Source organism: Notechis scutatus, chromosome 4 (genome assembly GCF_049901735.1).
Source record: "Notechis scutatus isolate UNSWTSFEM ecotype Mainland chromosome 4, rNotScu1.2, whole genome shotgun sequence".
NCBI lineage: Eukaryota > Metazoa > Chordata > Lepidosauria > Squamata > Elapidae > Notechis > Notechis scutatus.
The window spans coordinates 72,561,904-72,580,431 of NC_142012.1; the positions used below are offsets into that span (position 1 = coordinate 72,561,904).

The following is an 18,528-nucleotide window of genomic DNA, read 5'->3' on the forward strand; positions in this document are numbered from 1 at the left end:
AGAATGCTTTTGAGTGTGCATGTTGTTCTCTGTCCAAAGATCAGCTCTCATGTGACTGAGATTAGCATATGTATAGGTAGTCCTCGAGTTACAAATATAATGGAGCCGTTCAGGCCTATGCGGGCCTCCTGCAATGAAGCTATTTCAGCCTGCAACGTGCCAGGTGAGGCCTCTGGAGGCCTGAACAGAGTTTCTGAGGGGCAGATCCATCCTTTGGAAGCTCCATTTTGGCCGGCAATATTCAGGACGAATGTTGCAGAGCCTCTGCAGTTGTTCATAAGGACGAACAAGTGCCGTGGTGTTGCAAGATTCGTAGTTTTGGGGCTTGTTTCCAAACACTAGGGAGCACTTTGAATGTGCGCTAAGGGAATGCTTGTAACCTGGGGATTACTGTAGTGTCCTTCCTTTAAACCTGAATTTCTTTAAATTTCTTCCATGTTATATTTTTATTCTATTTCTTTTGGGACAGATTGATCTGGTACAGATAAAACAGCTGTTCACACAGATGTACCACAAGACTTTGGCCACCATGATTTCAAGTGACACAAGCGGGGATTACAGACAGTTGCTCTTGGCCATCGTGGGTCAGTAGGAAGCACGCTCAGAAAGTAAAACAAGAGCTGCAAACAGCCAACTGTCACTACCAGCTATCAAGAGTGTACAAAAATATAAATTATCCTAGACAATTAAGTATACATTGATTGATCAGGATCTTTTGTTTTTCACATACAATTGCCTTAATTTAGCACATCATGTACTTTATAAACCTGCTACCTGAAATGTGTCTGTTCTGTTATTGTCACAAAGGCTGTTACTTGTTTTGTACTCCTGTGTGCATTGCATAGTGTTGTTTACTGTGAGAAAGGACACGATGATGGGTATATAGAGCTACACTTAGACGATGTAAGCATGTCCAGTTTTTAAAACTCTCCATAAATTTTGAAATTATGAAATTCTGTATCTTTATTATGTCTTGTAAAAACCAAAACAGAGTCCATTTCCCATGAAAAGCCGTTTGTTTTTGTAATTAATTCCAAAATCATATTGTAAAAGTTTCAATATTCCAATTTTGTTTAGACCCTTAGTCAATTTATAGCTTTCTAAGATTAAATATTGTTTAGGTTTTTGCAGTTTATTTCAGATTCTTTAAATTCTAAGCTTATGATTAAATTTGTCTTTCGTTTTGGATTGAAAGCAGATTGATCTTACGTTTTCCAATTTGTCTTTCCAAGTGTCTCTAAGAGCTTAGAAATAATAATCAGTTTATTCCTGAAAGTGATTAGAGAGTAATGTTTGCTAATTTAGCATTTGTCAAGATTGAACCACTTTGCTTCTTTCAAATCTTAATGCTTTTCAACTTGCCAATGGACTAGGGGGATGGAAGATGGAAATGGAATGTGGCGAATGTATGCAGAGATCGTGGGAGCATGAAAGCCATCAAGATCACCGCTGCAGGTGCTTGAGAAAGAGATGGACTGTTTCCATAAGAAAAGAATGTCTCTTAATTGGACCCGGGGTAGAGAGAAGGGGAAATTATTGTTTAACTGGACAATCATTTGCATGGGAAAACCAGAGCTGGTTTTGTTTCTTCAGTACCAATATGGCGTATCCAATAAAGTTTTACTTTTAGGTATTCAAATCTCCTGAGAGTGTTTCCTTCTTTTGGGTTTGCTACTTGAATAGTTGACATTAAACCACTTTAACTTAATGCAGCCTACTCGGATGCTTCCAAGAGAACGTAACCTAACAATGTCTGGGATGGAACGAAAAGCTGAAGCCACAGCAAAACCTGGATATCAGCACCATGGCATGATCTGTTTTTAACAAACCCATGTTGGTTTTTGGTTATTACTTTGTTTGCTTCTAGGTGTTCGCTGATTCGTTGCTTGATTATCTTTTCCAGTATCTTCCCTGGTATTGAGGTCAGGCTGATAGGTCTGTACTTTCCTGGATCTATTTTTTTTCCTCTTTTGAAGACGGGAACTACATCAGCTCTTTTCCAGTCCTCTGGCAGTTCCCCAGTGCTCCAGGATCTTTGAAAGAACTATATGGCAATGTCATTTTCCCCCTTTAATATTGACCCAAATGCATCAGGATAATTTTCATCATTGTTGTGCTCTATTTCTGTAGAGATGTAGTTATTTCTTATATATAAGAAACTCCACTTCCTCTTTTATTTGGTCTATTTCTTTTAAATAATTTAGCTGTATGAATCTAGCTGTGTGAACCATTTGTGGGTTTCACCCCACCAAGTTTCCATAATGCAACAATATCATATCTGCCCTCATTTACTTGGATTTCTAATTCACTCTGTTTATTCCTCATATTGCCCAAATAGATACTTGCTCAGGTACTTCATGGATAAACCTAGCTAGGGGCTTCAACCAACTGGCAAAATCTAGGATGGCAGCTCTAGTGCTCTTCAAAAAAAAAGTGAGATGATTTTTTTTGATATTATACATGGATTTTTGGGGCTCAACGGATTACATCCACAGCTGAGCATCCTTTCAGCTTTGGCCCAGTCGCTTCATTCTTTCTGGTGCTACTAGCCCTCTGCTCTTTCCCAGTAGCATATGGGACACCTTCCGACCTGAGGGGCCCATCTTCCAGTGTCATATTTTTTTGCCTTTTGGTACTGTCCATGGGCTATTCATGGCAAAGATACTGGAGTGGGTGGCCATTTTCTTCTCCAGTGGATCACGTTTTGTCAGAGCTCTCTGCTATGACCTGTCTGTCATTTTGAGCTGTCGCTTTCCTGACACACCTACAATTATACTCTATGTTCCTTTCAGTTAAGCAAAGACAATCTTAAAAAGAATGAAAAACAGGATGAGGACACTAACTTCTTTAACAGGGCCTTTAAATTGTCTGCATCATTCACAATCTACTGTAAATCATAATCTTATAAAACACATAAATTGCCTTACTTTAGCTAGATTCACAAAATAAAAGTCAACCCATAAAATATTTAATACCACAAAGAGAAAAAAATGAGCAATGAAAGAAATACTCCAATTTGGGAAACACATTTCTGAAAATAAGAAAGCAATTAATAATCATTCAATAAACATAACTATTTCATTTATTTCTTTGAAAAACTTACAAAGGCAAGTATGTCAGACCCTAAAATAGTTACAGTGATTCTGTGTTTATTAAACGTGCTACTTCAAATCCTAGTAGTCTACTTTGAAAAAAATGAAAAATGGGCTGGTGCCATATCTTCTTACCGCTCCCACCCTAGGAGTCCCATATATAGGAGTCCTCTGTGCCTGTGTCCTATTACATTATGAACATGGCCAATTCTTAGAAAGGTCTGAAATCTTCCCCCCAGCATATAATGGAGCAGAAGAACATAACACTGAATTGAAAATTGGCACATGGGCTTTCTAGTGCTACTTAACATGATACATAAATTCACCAAATACAGCCTATAGAAAACATCAAGAGGATTTAATTTTAATCCAAATGCAAATCTTGCCCTCTGTTCTACTGCAACTGAGCATTTCTTATAGCAAAAGGTTAGGAATGGAATTGCTGAAAAGGTTGTTATAAAACAGCAATACATACAAAGAAATAAAGTGCAGTTAGTTTTCGGCAATCATAACTATTTTAAAGACAAAACTGGCAACAACTAGTTGAAAAAAAAATCTCACTACCTTATTATCAATTGCATTTCAGTATCTTCAGTTCAGACAAGAGCCCCTTTCAAAAGTAGTAGCCCAACGGAAGGGTGCCATCTCAGCAGTCATAGCTGTGCATGGACGCAACTGCTGCACGACCCAGGATTTTACAGGGCATTTCCAGAGTGGACAAAGAAGCTTCTTATGGCCGGCTGTGGAGTAAAGGTGTGCTGTCGCCAGTCTTCATCCGGGGGCATATCGACACGCTTTGGGCCTCGGACCTTGGCTTGCTGGGAAATCAGAAAGCAACTCTGAAAGCCTTTGTGCCTTGAAGCCCCACGTGAGACTGTCCCATAACTCCTGCCAGGAGACTGCCGCCAGCCTAGAGCACCAAGAGCCAACGGCCATTGGGGCAGAGACTCTTGTGAGTCCTCGCTCATCTGGATGGGAGATTCCCCGTGTGCTGCTTCACTGTCTGATGCTGCTGCTAGCTCTTGGCCAGCATGACTTCTCTGTAGCCAGTGGTTGGAAGCATTTGATGTTCCACTGTCTAAAAATATATTCAAAGATGTTTGCCTTTGTGAGGAGTGGTCCTGTTTGGTAATGGGGTTCCCATAATTCAGTGGCATGCATGATTTATCTTCTGTGTGGAAAGCTGCATTCCTGTCTGGCACAGTTAGACACTTTGGGATATTATTCTGATTTCCTGAAAAATTAACAAATTGAAAAATATTATTTTACCTATCTTTAGTTGAAGAGCAAAAAAAAAAAAAACATACCAGGAAAGGAGTTTGAGTCTTTGTATATTTAATACCAATATTTAATACCAATCCTAAACAAGAAATTAATTCTACACTACTCATAACAGAAGAACTACAGCTGACCAAATCATTTGCTAATGAAAGCCTGGAATAGCTCAGCAGGAAAAATTCCTCAGCAGGAAATATAAGCTGCAATGCTTCATTCTTGAATGTAATTAACAGCTTCTACAGTCTGTGCCAATCAGTATTGAACTTTTTCTCGAGGATCTAGGAATGTGATGGTGAACCTATGGCATGCATGCCACAGGTGACACGCAGAGCCATTTGTGCTGACACGCGAGCTGCAGGCAAACTTACCTCACTGTGCATGCACGCGCCTTACAGCTGATTTTTCGGCTGGTTTGAGGCCTATTTTGGCCTCCCAGAGGCTTGAAAAAAGGCTCTGCAGGCTTTGCAGACCAAATAATAGGCCCATTTTATCACTTCTTGTAATACTGGAAGTGACGAAACAGGCCTATTATTTGTCCTGAAAAGCCTGCAGAGGCTTTTTTCAAGCCTCTGGGAGGCCGAAAAGAGCATCAAACTGGCCGAAAATCAGCTGTGAGGCGCAGTGCAGGGGGGGGAGATTGCGTGCGCATGCTCGGGGTGTGTGCACATTGCCTTCTAAGTGCTGGCACACAAGCGCAAGTGCGAGCACAATTTTTGGCACAGGAGCCCAAAAAGATTAGCCACCACTGATCTAGGAGCTTTAGTGTCCCACCCTTGGCGACGCCTCCTTTGCCTCCAGCCTCCCTCATCAGCCCATTTACAGCCAGCTTTCCTCCTCTACTGGGCCTCCTCCGGCTATTCTCCCCAGCCAATGGGCCCCTGGCCATCCACCCTGTCCCATTCGCCAAGATACTTTGGTCAATGCCAGACAACTGGCATGCGATGGGCGATCGCAGGTGCTTTGAGCTGTGGGGGGATGCTGCAGTGGTTTGCGGCTTCTGTGGTATTGTGGCGAACATGGCTTCTGGTGTGTGTGTGTGGGGGGGCATGGAAACAGAACTGCCCTTTCGGCATCAGGTGTACAGTCACCTGATGTAAAAGCAACGGAGGGGAGAGGGAACAAAAAGGGAAGGCCCCGGCAGAGCTGGGAACAGGCAGGCAGTGGTGGGCAGACGCTTCCCCTTTTGACTCCTGCCTGATGGGCCTCTTCATGGCTCTCAGCTCACCTCTCCCAGACCCGTGCATGCATTTGTTTGTGCGTGTGCACGCACACATGGGGGTCTCAATCCTTGCAGCCCCATGCCCCCAACACAGACCATATGTGATGGCAGGCTGCAAACTAATGAAAGCTCTCTTTTTTGGACTGCTTGTTTCTTTTTCTCACCTATTCATTGGTGTGTGTTCAAGGGACTGTGGACTGCACATTCCCCTAACCTGATCTCATCATGCCCTGTCCCCCCAGCCCCTTTAAGAAGCTCCCATCCCAGCTTCTCTTATCTCTCCTATTCTTTTCCTCACCAATGTCAAAGGGAGAGATAAGAGACTCCCCTGCATGTGCGTGCATGTGTGCGCGCACACGCGTGTGTACAAGTGAGCAGAGGCTTTCCATTTTGACCCCTCCCCGTCATTGCCTCTGTTGTCTCCCTCCTTGCAGCCCCATTGTGACATTTGTCTTTACTCCTGACGTACCCCTGACGTACTGCTTGCAGATCTCCCATAAAAAGCAAGCCTGGAGTAGGAGCATTTGAAGGAAACCTGCCTCTTTGTGTACAGGCAGTCCCATTAAATGAACTATCATTTGGTTAATGACTGCTCAAAATTATAACAGCATTAAAAAAAAGTGACTTACTGGTGGTTGCACTCATAACTGTTACAGCATCCCCTGGTCATGTGATCAAAATTTGGGTGCTTGGCAATTGACATGTATGGTTGCCACTTGCGACCTTTCCAGCCAGCTTTTGACTAGCAAAGTCAATGGGGGAAACTGGATTCACTTAACAATGGCAGTGATTTACTTAACCATGACAAATTGGGGTCAACTACCTTGCTTAGCAGTAAAAATTCTGGTCTCAATTGTGATAATAACCTGTACAGATAATCCCTGGGTTATGAGCATTCCCTTAGTGAACATTCAAAGTTACACAATAAGCACCCTCTAGTGTTTACAAACAAGTCCCGAAACTACGAATGTTGCAGCACCACGGCAGTTGTTCGCCCTTATGAATGACCATAGAGGCTCTGCAACATTCGCCCTCCTTCCCCCATGGCACTTGGCCCATGGCCTTCACTAGAGAGCCTTCACTTTCTTGGCTAGTTTTGGCTCTTCAAGCCTTCGGTGAGAGAATGGAGCCCTAAAGTATCACAAGATCACATGGATCTCATGCTACTGATCTCTCGTGATTTCACTGTACTTTAAGCCTCTGTTCTCTGCAAAGGGAGGCCTGGAAGAGATCTGCAGCAAAAGGCTTTGCAAATGGAGGGAAGATCTGAAATACTGAAGCCTTTTGCCATCTTCGCAAAAAGCCTTTGCTGCCAAGAATGAGTCTGAAGCAGGTGGTCTGTTCCATTGCTGGACACACACACACACACCCCGCCTTCCCTTGCACTTGGTTAAGAGACAGTTTTGGTGGCCATCCTTGAAGAAAGACATTGAAAGCTATGTGGCCAGCTGTCCAAGTTGTGCAGCGGCAAAGAGACCACCAGGGAAGCCCACAGAGCTTTTACAGACTGTAGCCAGGCCCAGGGACCGTGGAAAGAAATATTTATGAACTTTATTGTGGAACTGCCTGAAAGTAGAGGGAACGCTGTTATTTGGTCTGATCTTTTTTTAAAACAGGTGCACTTTGTACCCTGTTCTAAGACTCCCTCCGCAAAGATGTTAGCTAAACTTTTTGTACAACACGTGTATAGGTTGCATGGTGCACCTGAGCACATTATTTCAGAAAGAAGTGTGCAATTTACATCACAGTTTTGGCGGGAATTTTTGAAACTGTTGGAACTGCCCAGGGCTTAAGCTCCTCCCATCTAACTAACAGTGTGTGTGAGAGAACTAACCCAATCCTGGAACAGTTCCTCAGGTGCTACCAATAGGACAATTGGGCTGACCTTTTGCCTTTTGCATATAACAATTCTGTGCATTGTAGCATAGGGATCCCCCCATTTAAGGGGTCTCCAGTCAGGATTTTGTGCCAAAGCTATCACCACCTCCAAACGAATGGGGTGAGTGTGTGAAGATACCAATTCTGTATTGGAACACTATCTCAAGTTCCATTGATGCTGAGTGTGATTGGTCAGCCAGTTACAAATCTATCTGGTCTTGGTGCTGTCTATCCCACACTGTTTTATCCTACCAAGGAGTTTGTGGTCTACTTTATCAAGTCCCTTACAGAAGTCCAAGTAAAGTATACAGCATTTCCCTGATCAATACAGCAATTTAGTTACTGTATTGCAGAAGCCAATAAGGTTTGTCTGTCATGATCAAACAAACCCATGCTCACTTCTAGTAATTGACTTGTTCATTTGTAGTACTCACAAATGTACTACTTGATTATTGTTTTCCAGGATCTCTCTAGGTATTAATTCTTTATCTACTTACCAGTAGTGGGATTCAAAATTTTTTACTACTGGTTCTGTGGGCGTGGCTTGGGTGTGGCATGGTGTGGCTTGGTGGGCAAAGATACTGTAAAATCTCCATTCCCGCCCCACTCCTGGGGGAAGGTTTCTGCAAAATCTTATTCCCTCCCCACCCCACTAATCTGCTTTCCAGCTCTGTTCTCCTGTGCAGGGCAACAAAAGATGACCCAGCCAATCAGCTGGGGACTCAGGAGGCAGAGAATAGATGGGGGCGGGGCCAATTAGAGGTGGTATTTACCGATTGTCCAACTACTCAAAACTACAGGTTCTCCAGAACTGGTCAGAACCTGCTGAATACCACCTCTACTTTCCAATTTTATATTTCTATATTAATATTTTTTCTCTTTTAGTATTTCTAAAAATGGTTAGAAATAGATTTTTTTAAAAGCCCAGTCATTTACCTGATTGTCTTTGCATCTTGCCCACCATACTAATCACTGGAGCATCATGGGAGAAATGCTGCAGCTCAGGTGAAGAGAGTTGAGGATAGAAGGGGAGCACAGGAGGCAAATTGGGAGGGAAGGAAAGAGAAGTAGTGCTGGAAGAATAGGACCTGGCTTCTACTGGTAGTTTCCTCTCATTGGACGCTTCCTTTTAAAACAAGGAAAAAGAGAAATAAATAAATACCAAAATTGGGATCAACAAGGGCAAACAGGTGGCCAGTAAAAGTTACTAGAATATGATGAGAAAAAAATGCACTTACAATATCACATTCCCCAGAACTATTGTAGCAGAAATAATACATATACAGTTTCAGCACCCATGGTGATGCAGTGGTTAGAATGCAGTACTGCAGGCTAACTCACTACTCATTCTAGGAGTTTGATTCGGAGCAGCTCAGGGTTTACTCAGCCTTCCATCCTTCCGAGGTTGGTAAAATGAGGCCCCAAATTTTTCTGGGGAGAGGAGGACAATATGCTGACTCTGTAAAACCCTCAAAAGTCAAACTTTTGAGCTTTAGTCTAAGTACTATTGCTATTTCTCCCTCCTCTTGGGTGCTGCTGCTGCTGTTGCTACAGTCTAATAGCATGCCCACAAGCCATTTGCTGCTAACTTCCCAGTGCATTTCCTTTCTCCTTTCCCTCAGCTGCTGTAGCACGTCCCTAATGTCCCCATTCCCCACTCCTCCATCTTCTACTGTCTTCTTTTTCCACTCTGCCTTGCTCCCTCTCCTCAGCTGTTGCTGCCACCACCATGAATAGGATCCAATGTTGAATAGGACCCAATGTTCTAGTCTGTCAAGGACCTTCTGAATCTTGAGTCTATCATCTAAAGTGTTAGCAATTCATGACTGACATGGCCTAGTAAACTCCTCAGTTCTGGCCTTTTCCAACTATTCCCTGAACCACTCCTGCTTGGAACAGCCACATTTTGGTTGATACCTGGAACAGAACAGTCCCAACCAGAACATTTGAAGCACCTCCATGCATCTTTGAAAACATACCATTGTTTTCAATTTTCATTCTGTTGTGGTCATTTTTCTCTTCATGGTTGTAGCATCTTAGTGTTATGACAAATGGAGAGACCGATTCCTCAAAGATTCTAAATGGTAATGTACAGACTGAGAAATATCCATTCTTCTAGCTCATATTTTAACTTCTAGGAAGATATGTCAATCACTAATTACTATTTTTTTTTCCATTGGAGTTTCTTTAGAAATTGATCCATTTCTTTTCAACTCTAAACTCAGTAATGTGTATTTAAGAATCAGCTGACTGAAGAGTGTAAAAAAATAAGCATTCCATAATTTGAAGAGAGAAGCAGTGAATATTCAGGAAAAAAAAAGAAGCAGCAGAAAAATGTGAAAAGATATTAAATTACAGCTTTTTTCAAGAAACAATATTTTGGACTTTATGGACCTTTATTACTTTTGTATTGAAAAGGAACAAATGAACTGACATCACAGCAACTGGTGGTGCCTTTACTGATGTTACTTTACTGAGTACTAAGTTAATAGTAATAAAAACAATAGTTTTCTCCACAGGTGCTAGTAAAATGTAGAGATTACACAGAAAGAGAAGGAGGAAAACACAAAGGGAATGTACTAGAAAATAAGTCAGTGGTTTAGATTTAGAACATCCTGGCACTAGAAATGCAAAATTAAATAAAGGGCCTTTGAAACTTAATTATCATACCTGCAAATGGTACAGCAACAGGAAAGTATTTCCATAAAATGTGATAAGATTACAGGATGAACATAGAACAAGGTATTCTTCCTGTAAAACTTTTAGCAATCACACTAAACCAATACAATGCAGCAGTTCAAATAATTTCCTTTTCAACCATTTTACTTACAAAATTCTGAGAAGAAGGAAGTTTCTCTTCTCTGCTTGTGATGGCTGTCCCACTGAGACTGCGTGCAATGCGACGGAAGTTCTCTGGACTGTAGGTTTCCTCTTCTGGCTCCTGGCCAGTACATGGCACCTGTATTCAGAAAGAGAACTCCGTGGTAAATGAAGGTACAGAATCACAGCAGTCAGGTATTCCTACACCATCATGGACTGAGTTCATTTCAGGTTTTTATTAATTACCAGGTTGAATCTGCTTTGATAGTTATGAGCTGTGTAGAATTGTTGAGATGGTGGTATACAATTATAAAAATAAATACAATTATTTCTTAGGCTAAAGTTGTTTTATTCATCAAACTTGTTAAACAGGATTCTTCATCAGAAGGAAAGGAAGAACTGAAGGGAAAGAATAACAGAGTTGGAAGAGGTCTTGCTCAAACAGGAAATTCTATACCAGGGGTGTCAAACATGGTGTCATCATGTGACATATCACAACTTTTCCCCCCTTTGCTAAACTGGGCATGGCCGTGGCCAGCGAGTTTGACACCCCTGCTCTATACCATTTCTGACAAGTGGTTATCCAGGCTCTTCTTAAAGGCCTCCAGTGATGGAGCACCACAATTTCTGAAGGCAAGTTTTCCCACTGGTTGATTGGTCTCATTGTCAAGAAATTTCTCCTTAGTTTTAGGTTGAATTTCTCCTTAATTTTCATCCATTGTTTCTTGTCCTGCCTTCAGGTGTTTTGGAAAAGAGACTCTTTGGCGTTCTCAAATATTGGAACACTGCTGGCCGCCATACAGCCGGAAACAGTTAACTTAAGAAGGGTGCAGGAGCAGAGTTAGTGATGGTGTCTGGAACTCATAATTATATTTAAAGTGGCAGCAACTTAATTAGTAACGAGCAAAATGCTATAACTCTAAAAATGGAAGGAAGGAAGTAAAGGAAGAAAATAATAAATTTGTTAAAAATATAGAAAAGTGGATTTTTAGATTGGACAGACTTTGGACAGGCATTTTTAAAAAATGCTGAAATCTATATAAAAATGAACATAATATTCATTTTTGGATATATTTGGAATATATCAGTGAAGTCTGATATATTCTTTGCAAGACAAAATCTTTGCAAGACAAAGTGGAAATTGATTTAAGAGTGCCACCTGCGCCAAAAGAAGAAACAACAGATTTCCAAAGTTTTAATGACCTGGTTTATGGAGAACTAAAAGTGGGAAATAAGAGAATTTTATTATTAAAAGACCCCTGAAAACTACAATATTAGACTTGAATAATAGATTGATTTGTGAAGATTTCAACCTTGGACCATTTAAACGAACAGATTGATTGATTAATTTTGGGACATAAAAATTCCTGGACATTGGATATTGGATTTTTAGTTTGAAAAGTGGCTTTGGTTTAGATAAAGGATGGTTGGACAATTGGCCAGAATGAAATAAAACAAACAAAAACAAAAATGAGTGGAATTTTCAACGAAATTGTGTTGGAAATCCAGGAAATAAAAGATACTTTGATAAGATATGAGGACATTTTGAATAAAATACAAAGCATGGACGCAGAGCTGGAAATTGAGACACAAGACAGGTCCTGGAGAGGAGGAAGAGGAGGAGCCATCTGAAAGAGCAATTGGAGACAAAAAAGAAATACAAATGATAATGATTGCTGTAAAGCAGGGGTCTTCAAACTTGACAACTTTAAGACTTGTGGACTCCCAGATTTCCTCCTCCAGGCATGTTAACGCAGGAATTCTGGGAGTTGAAGTCCACAAGTCTTAAACTTGCCACGTTTAAAGACCCTTGCTGTAAATCAAGGGAAAGGTACTTATAAGGGAAATTAAACAGGAATTGGAATTGCAAAGAGAATTTTTGCAGAGAAAGATAGGGGTGAGAGTAGATAATGAGACAATGGAGTATAATAGAGAGGGAAGAAATGTTTAAGAGGAAGGGTCAAGTAGATAGAGATGAAAATCTAAAAGAGGAATATGGAAGACAAGCTAAGAAGCGAAAAATTAAGGCTTTAATGTGAGTAAGAGATGATAGTTTTTAAAAAAGGGAGATTCCATATAAAAATGTACCCAGCTAGAGTGGACCGTGAAGGGAGCATTTCATAAACTCAAACAGCTATTCGCAGAGGAACTGGTCCTAAAGCACCCAATCCCCAAGAAGGTTCAGGCAGATGACAGCAATGTAGCCAGAAGGGCAGTCTTCCTCCAGAAAAACAAGGAGGGGAACCTCCAACCATGTGCCTACACTTCTAGAAAACTCACCGACACTGAATGAAGGTGGGCAGAAAGAGGCTTCTGCAGTCCATTGGGCACTATTAACCTGGCGGCACTTCCTAAAAGGGAGCCAAGTACTGTTTGATGTAATGGACTGATCATAAAAATCTGGAGGCCCTTAGGACCCCATGGAAGCTGTCTCCCAAACAAGTTCAATGAGCGCAGTATTTTAACTGATTCAACTTCACACTGAAATACATCCCAGGAGGAAAAAACTTCCTAGCAGATTGCCTTGTCCCAAATGCCCCAGTACAAGAGTAAGTGTGAAGTCAATGCCATCATTGCCATCACCCAGAAGGCAGCACAAGTCACTACGAGGCAACAAACTTGGAGGTGATCGAGCAAGCCAGGGGAAGAGCTAACTCAAAAGCTCAGAGCCAAGCTGCAAACCAACCTCTGATTCCTGCAACCAACAACTCTTAATCTCTCAATACGGATGGGCATCAAAAGGTCCAAAACTTGGACCCCTCCGAGTCCAAGTTCTGCAAAGAAATCATGATTCCAAGCAAGTCAGCCACTCTGGATTTGCGGCATCTGGTGCAAAGCCAATTTTGGTGACCAGCAATGAAAAAAGACATTGAAAGCTATGTGAAAAGCGGTGTGATATGTGCAACGATGATAAAAAGACCTGGAAAACCCCCAGGACTGTTACAAGAAGTGGCCCTATCTAAATAATTCACTGTTATAATGGATTCTAATAAATATCTCAAGGTAGAAAGATGCATTTTATGTTGTAATCAGTTGCAATAGTAAGCTATAGCAATCTATCATAAACTTAAAATAAAAACACGACAGGATTACATATTCTGCTACTGTATCTAAGATCTTACTAGTAATAATCTCTTACATTAACTGTAAACTGTAAACACTCTATCTGAAATGTTTATTATCTAAACATTATGTTTAATGTTAACATTTGTAAAAATATTTCTACTTTATTACCTTACATTTGTTCCATCTGTACAAGTAGCATTCCCATAACCCAGTTCCCATTCTAGCATATCCTTACATGTATCTTAGGATCTGGAGAACTCATATTTCCACAGATGTTGTTTTCAGGTTCTGCTGTTCTTGACAGACCCCTATACATCTTTTTTGTAGGCAAGTTTGCTAATACAGGGGAGAAGAGGAAGGAAAAAATAAAGAAGATTAAACTGAAGTTCTGCCTGCATGATCTTTTAGGTCATGAAATAAAATATATCCTCTTAATGTTCTATGTGAAATTCCATTTTATATGGTTTAATTAATTTCCCTAAAATGAAAATTGAGGAAGTGTAATAACTGACAGGAAATAAATGTCAGTTTATGAGAGAGAGAGAGAGAGAGAGAGAGAGAGAGAGAGAGAGAGAGATCTGATCTAACCTTTCTCCCTCCCTCCCTCTCTCTCTCACACACACACAAACACAGAGGTGGGATTCAAATTTCTTAACAACCGGTTCTGTGGGCATGGCCTAATTTGTGGGTGTGGCTTGGTGGTCATATGACTGGCTGGGCATGGCTTGTACGTAATAAATATAATAAATATTTATTTATATAAATATTAGATAAATAAATATATAAAATGTTGAATTTTTTATAAACAAGAGCAACTTTTACCCAAAATCAGGCAAAGCAGGCAGGCAGATTGAGTTGCTCACAGAATCACAGATTCACTTAGAGATCAGTGTTTCTGCCATCTGCTAGCTGAGTCTGCACTGCTTCAGTCCTAAGGAAGGTTCGGTTCTGCTTGAAAGCAGAGTCGAAGATCTAAAGATTAGCTAGAAAGCAAGAAATCCAACAATTTCCTGCTTTCTAGCTAATCTAAATCTCCCAGCACAGCAGAACAGATGATGGTCGGAAAAAGGAAAAATATCAAATTAGCAGGCAAGTTTGCCAGGTAAGGAGTGAGTGGGCGGGGAGGGCAGACCATGTGGGTGGCATAGACTTATGTTCCTGCCCCCCTGGATGGGGGGTGCTCTGGGGGTGACATTTCTCTGCGGACCACCAAAATTTTCTCGCGGACCATCAGTGGGCCGCGGTCCACCAGTTGGCGACTGCTGATCTAAATCATTCATCTAAATATTCACCATAATTAAAGTCAGTTTTTCTGTTTATTATTGTAAGCTTCTCCTATTGTCATCTCAGGGAAATTGATTAAATCACATAAAATGAAATTCCACATAGAAAAGTAAGAAGATATACTTTATTTCACTCAGATCAGAGGAGAGAATTGCTGCAAGGCAATTCCCTGAGGATCAGATATCACAAAAAACAACATATTCTTGCCCCCCAAAAAAACTTTGTTTCCAAGAGAGGTGTCAGTTTTTGAGAGTTTTAATCAATGTCCTTTTCATAAGAAATGTTGTGCAGTAAATAAAGAATAACACAGTTGAGCATCAAAACAGTTCTGTTAAATATAACATAAAAATGCTGGCACATATTTTTAACAAACCTTGTTTCAAAAATGTTTGTGCTCAAATACTTTATATTTAAGAAATGCAGTACATTTCTCCTAATGTATCAGTCAGCCTAATGCAAACTAAACCTAACCCTAAGAAAATACTATACATAAAATTATAACATAATTTTACCTGTTTTGTTCAGTGCCAGCTTGGAATTGTCCAGATTTCTCAACAGAGGAACTTGCATGCTGGCCTGGTACAGAGACTCCAGCTCAGAAACCTCCTGTACTGTTTCCTGATTCTGCACTGGGTAGTCCTCAAAAGCTCTTTGACTGATCACAGGTGATTTGTTTCCAGGTATCAAAAGACAACTGGCATTCTTATGCTGAGTTACTGCTGTGCTAAAATTGTTAACATGATCTGTGCAGCTCTCTATAGCCACAGATGAAATCGAGCCAGCAGGATTTCTGTAATTGGTGTATTTTGTTTTTGGACTTGTGTCCAACGTTTCAGCAGGTGCAATTCCATTCTCCTGTCTTCCAACATCTGACAGCTTGAGGTAAAAAGGACTACTGTAGGATTCCTGCTGTAACTTTGGAGTATTTTGATCATGACAGGTAGCTGCCTTCCTTTTTTCCTCATATGTATCTAGCCTTTGGAAATTTCCCTCCAACCATTGAAACTGTTCTGCAATAGAAAGAACAGGCCTTTTGCTACTTACACCTTCAGATTTCAAAGAATCCCCACTGACAAGTTCTTGTGGATGATGTAAACCCCCAAGTTGCCCAGTCATCTTTAATTCTTCTGGAGCATAATGAGGCAGAGGGGGAAGAGAAGGCAGTATTGCACCATGATAGTCCCCAGGTGGAGCAGCACTAGGCCATTCTGAAATGCTTCCTGAATTGAAAAGCTGATTAGATTGGCCTTTTTTGTCAGGTGGACTTTCCAATGGTGGTGAAGAGGGGAAGAGTGTAGGTAATGATTCAGAGTTTGTTATAGTTAAATTCATTTTGCAGTTGGAGGTGAGAGGGGATCCGGTATTATGTAGGTTCTTGACCTTAATGTTACTGTTGTGATCTTCGTAATCTTTTAAAGTGCTAGGAGAAGCAAGTTTCACATCACCATCAATTTCAGTCTTAGTCTGAATGGACTGGTCACTACCAGGTTGTCTATAAGAAAAAGTAGCAGCTTGGTCACTGAAAGTAACAGACGCAGCTTGAAAGTTCAGTCTGTTCTCAAGAAGAGGTTGGAATGTGGGTTTGGAATAGGATTTCTTTTCAGGATGGGAAGCAAGTGGATGGACGGAGGACCTTGACCCAGGTGCTGCTCCTTGGCTAGGTTCCAGCACTCTCTTCTGTTTCAGCAGTACTTGGAGTGGGATAGTCTGTTTACTGAAGCACACATAAGATCATCATCAGTGACTGATGATTCCTAATTAGAAATATTAGGCTAAGTTAAAAAGGTACATAATATTAGTACTAATTAAAAAGGTACATAAATTTATCAGAGTATCAGGTATCTGTGAGTGTAAAATTGTTGCATGATTGCATACAGAATTGCTAACCGGATAAGAAATTTTTCTGGTATCAGAATGGCACCAAGAACAATTATCTATTTTGGTAAAAATATTTTTTTTATTGAAAAATATGATCAACAATTTCAACCTCAGGAATGTATGTATGTTAATATATTCTTGAAGTTTTGAAGATGAGTCAAATGGAAAATATCCTCATCATGGACTAAGAACATGTAATTCTTTACTGTACCAGAATTACAATCACATATCACATTATAGTAGAATTCTTCTTTTTCCTCTTTCCCCCATCTGTAAATGTTCAAAAAATGTCAACCATTTACAATATGATGCAATCAATGTCTACTGAGAAATAGTGACTACATATATAGAAATGGTGTACACTAATGTTAATTAGATAACAGGTGTATTTTTAAATGAATATTATAAAATTATGCATAAAATAGTATGGGGGAAATCAGTTTATTTATTTATTTTCATGTATAATTGTATTACAACTAAGTACGTTTAAATTAGGCTAACAACCTGCACTGCTGTGAACAAACTCTGAAAAACTCTTTAATAAGAGTTCCACTTATTATAAATATCACAACTCTTTGACAGTAAAAACAAGGGATTGTAATAATAAATGTATGCTGGGTGAGTTATTTTCCCATGACCAGAAACCACAAGGACAATTATGAAAACTGAGGCAATATTAATCGAGCTTTTTTTTTTTTTCCTTGCACCTTTCCAGTCAGTGTTGATTCCTGACAGCAGCTTCAGTTTTCTCAGTAAGACTTCAGAAGTGGTTTCTGTTGCCCCTATCTGGGGCTGAGAGAGAGTGAATGACCCAAGGACATTTGATGCCCAAATACGACTACACCTTGTGCCTTAACCACTATAAACAAACTGGTTCAAAGTAAATGAAAATTAGTTTAACATTATTTTGAAAAGATGGGCCAAACATTTTACTTCATTGCCCTCTGAATGATGCATGCAGTCCCTGACCATAAATATGTAGTTTTGCAAAAAAGAAAGAGAAGGCTGGAAACTACATGAAAAGATCCTTAAACTAGTCATTTTCCTATATTATAACAACAACTTTAACAAACAACGTCTGCCTATCCCAGGTCCTTGGGAAGGACTTGATAAGTGAATAAAAATGCCAAATCTAGCCTAAATCATTACTGGCTGCTACTGAGAAAATCTGTCAATTGCAAAAGGCCACAAGGATTCCACATATACCATGCCAATACATTACAATATACTGGGTTCTTGGGAAGAATTCAATTCTAAAGAGTTGACAGCTGTGACTTGGTTGTTTACATTATTGTAAACAGATAAAGATCCTAATGAGATGCTAATAATGTATATCTGATCCTGATTTATAGTTTGCTATAATTTCTGCTTAAGGTCATATTCTTGTTATTGGCTATCATGTTACTATTATGATACATAATCGAAGATATCATGATGAACAATTTGGTATAAAAATATCCAGGTCTCTTTCAGAGAAATCATAAGGGAAAAATTCTAGCTCTTTTGCTTATGAAAAAAATATTGCTTGTTCTAAAATCTTTCAAGTTCAAATAACAAAAAGTAATTTTGGAAGTGCAGGAAACTCCCACATATACTTTCCAAACAATTATTTACAGTCATTCAGAAAACTCTGATTGCACTGCCAAAACATGGTAATTTCCTAATTTTTTTTGCTAATTTTAAGATTAAAAAAAGAATTAAAAACTAACAACTATACCCAAACAGAAAGGATTATTTAGAATAATATTCCAATATTTATTAAAACTAAAAAAAATACCTGGTTAGTTTAGGATATAGCATCTTCTATATCTGTACCTACTGCAGGACCTCAAGTAGCATAGATTATTAAGGTGATAATTTTATAAACCAGCATTGTTTATTAGAAACCAACATGGGTTTATCAAGAATAAATCATGTCAAATGAATCTGATTTGATAGTGTGACCAGCTTAGTTGGCAATAAAAATGTGGTAGACTTCAACAATGTAAGGGTCTCAAAGTAAGGCAAAGGCTC

The 18,528-nt window shown here is 39.9% G+C and overlaps 2 protein-coding genes and 1 long non-coding RNA gene across 10 annotated transcripts in view; 2 read left to right on the forward strand and 1 right to left on the reverse strand.

The window, feature by feature from the left end:
* Positions 1–1,639, forward strand: part of ANXA7 (annexin A7) — a 40,154-nt gene extending 38,515 nt beyond the window's left edge. For all 7 annotated transcript variants that reach the window (XM_026674273.2, XM_087963739.1, XM_087963738.1 and 4 more), the window contains one exon: positions 470–1,639. In XM_026674273.2, the coding sequence (XP_026530058.2) occupies positions 470–592 (123 nt within the window). In that variant the 3' untranslated portion in view covers positions 593–1,639. The remainder of the gene's footprint in view (positions 1–469) is intronic.
* Positions 1,640–3,064: 1,425 nt separating this feature from the next.
* USP54 (ubiquitin specific peptidase 54) overlaps positions 3,065–18,528 on the reverse strand; it is a 153,725-nt gene continuing 138,261 nt past the window's right edge. For both annotated transcript variants that reach the window (XM_087963735.1, XM_087963736.1), the window contains exons 19-23: positions 15,150–16,351; positions 13,589–13,689; positions 10,298–10,426; positions 8,404–8,593; positions 3,065–4,326 (exon numbers count right to left, since the gene is read on the reverse strand). In XM_087963735.1, coding sequence (XP_087819861.1) covers positions 3,788–4,326; positions 8,404–8,593; positions 10,298–10,426; positions 13,589–13,689; positions 15,150–16,351 — 2,161 coding nt within the window. In that variant the 3' untranslated portion in view covers positions 3,065–3,787. The remainder of the gene's footprint in view (positions 4,327–8,403; positions 8,594–10,297; positions 10,427–13,588; positions 13,690–15,149; positions 16,352–18,528) is intronic.
* LOC148130779 (uncharacterized) overlaps positions 13,014–18,528 on the forward strand; it is a 201,150-nt gene continuing 195,635 nt past the window's right edge. The window contains exon 1 of the long non-coding RNA XR_015749301.1: positions 13,014–13,029. This is a non-coding gene — a long non-coding RNA (uncharacterized LOC148130779). The remainder of the gene's footprint in view (positions 13,030–18,528) is intronic.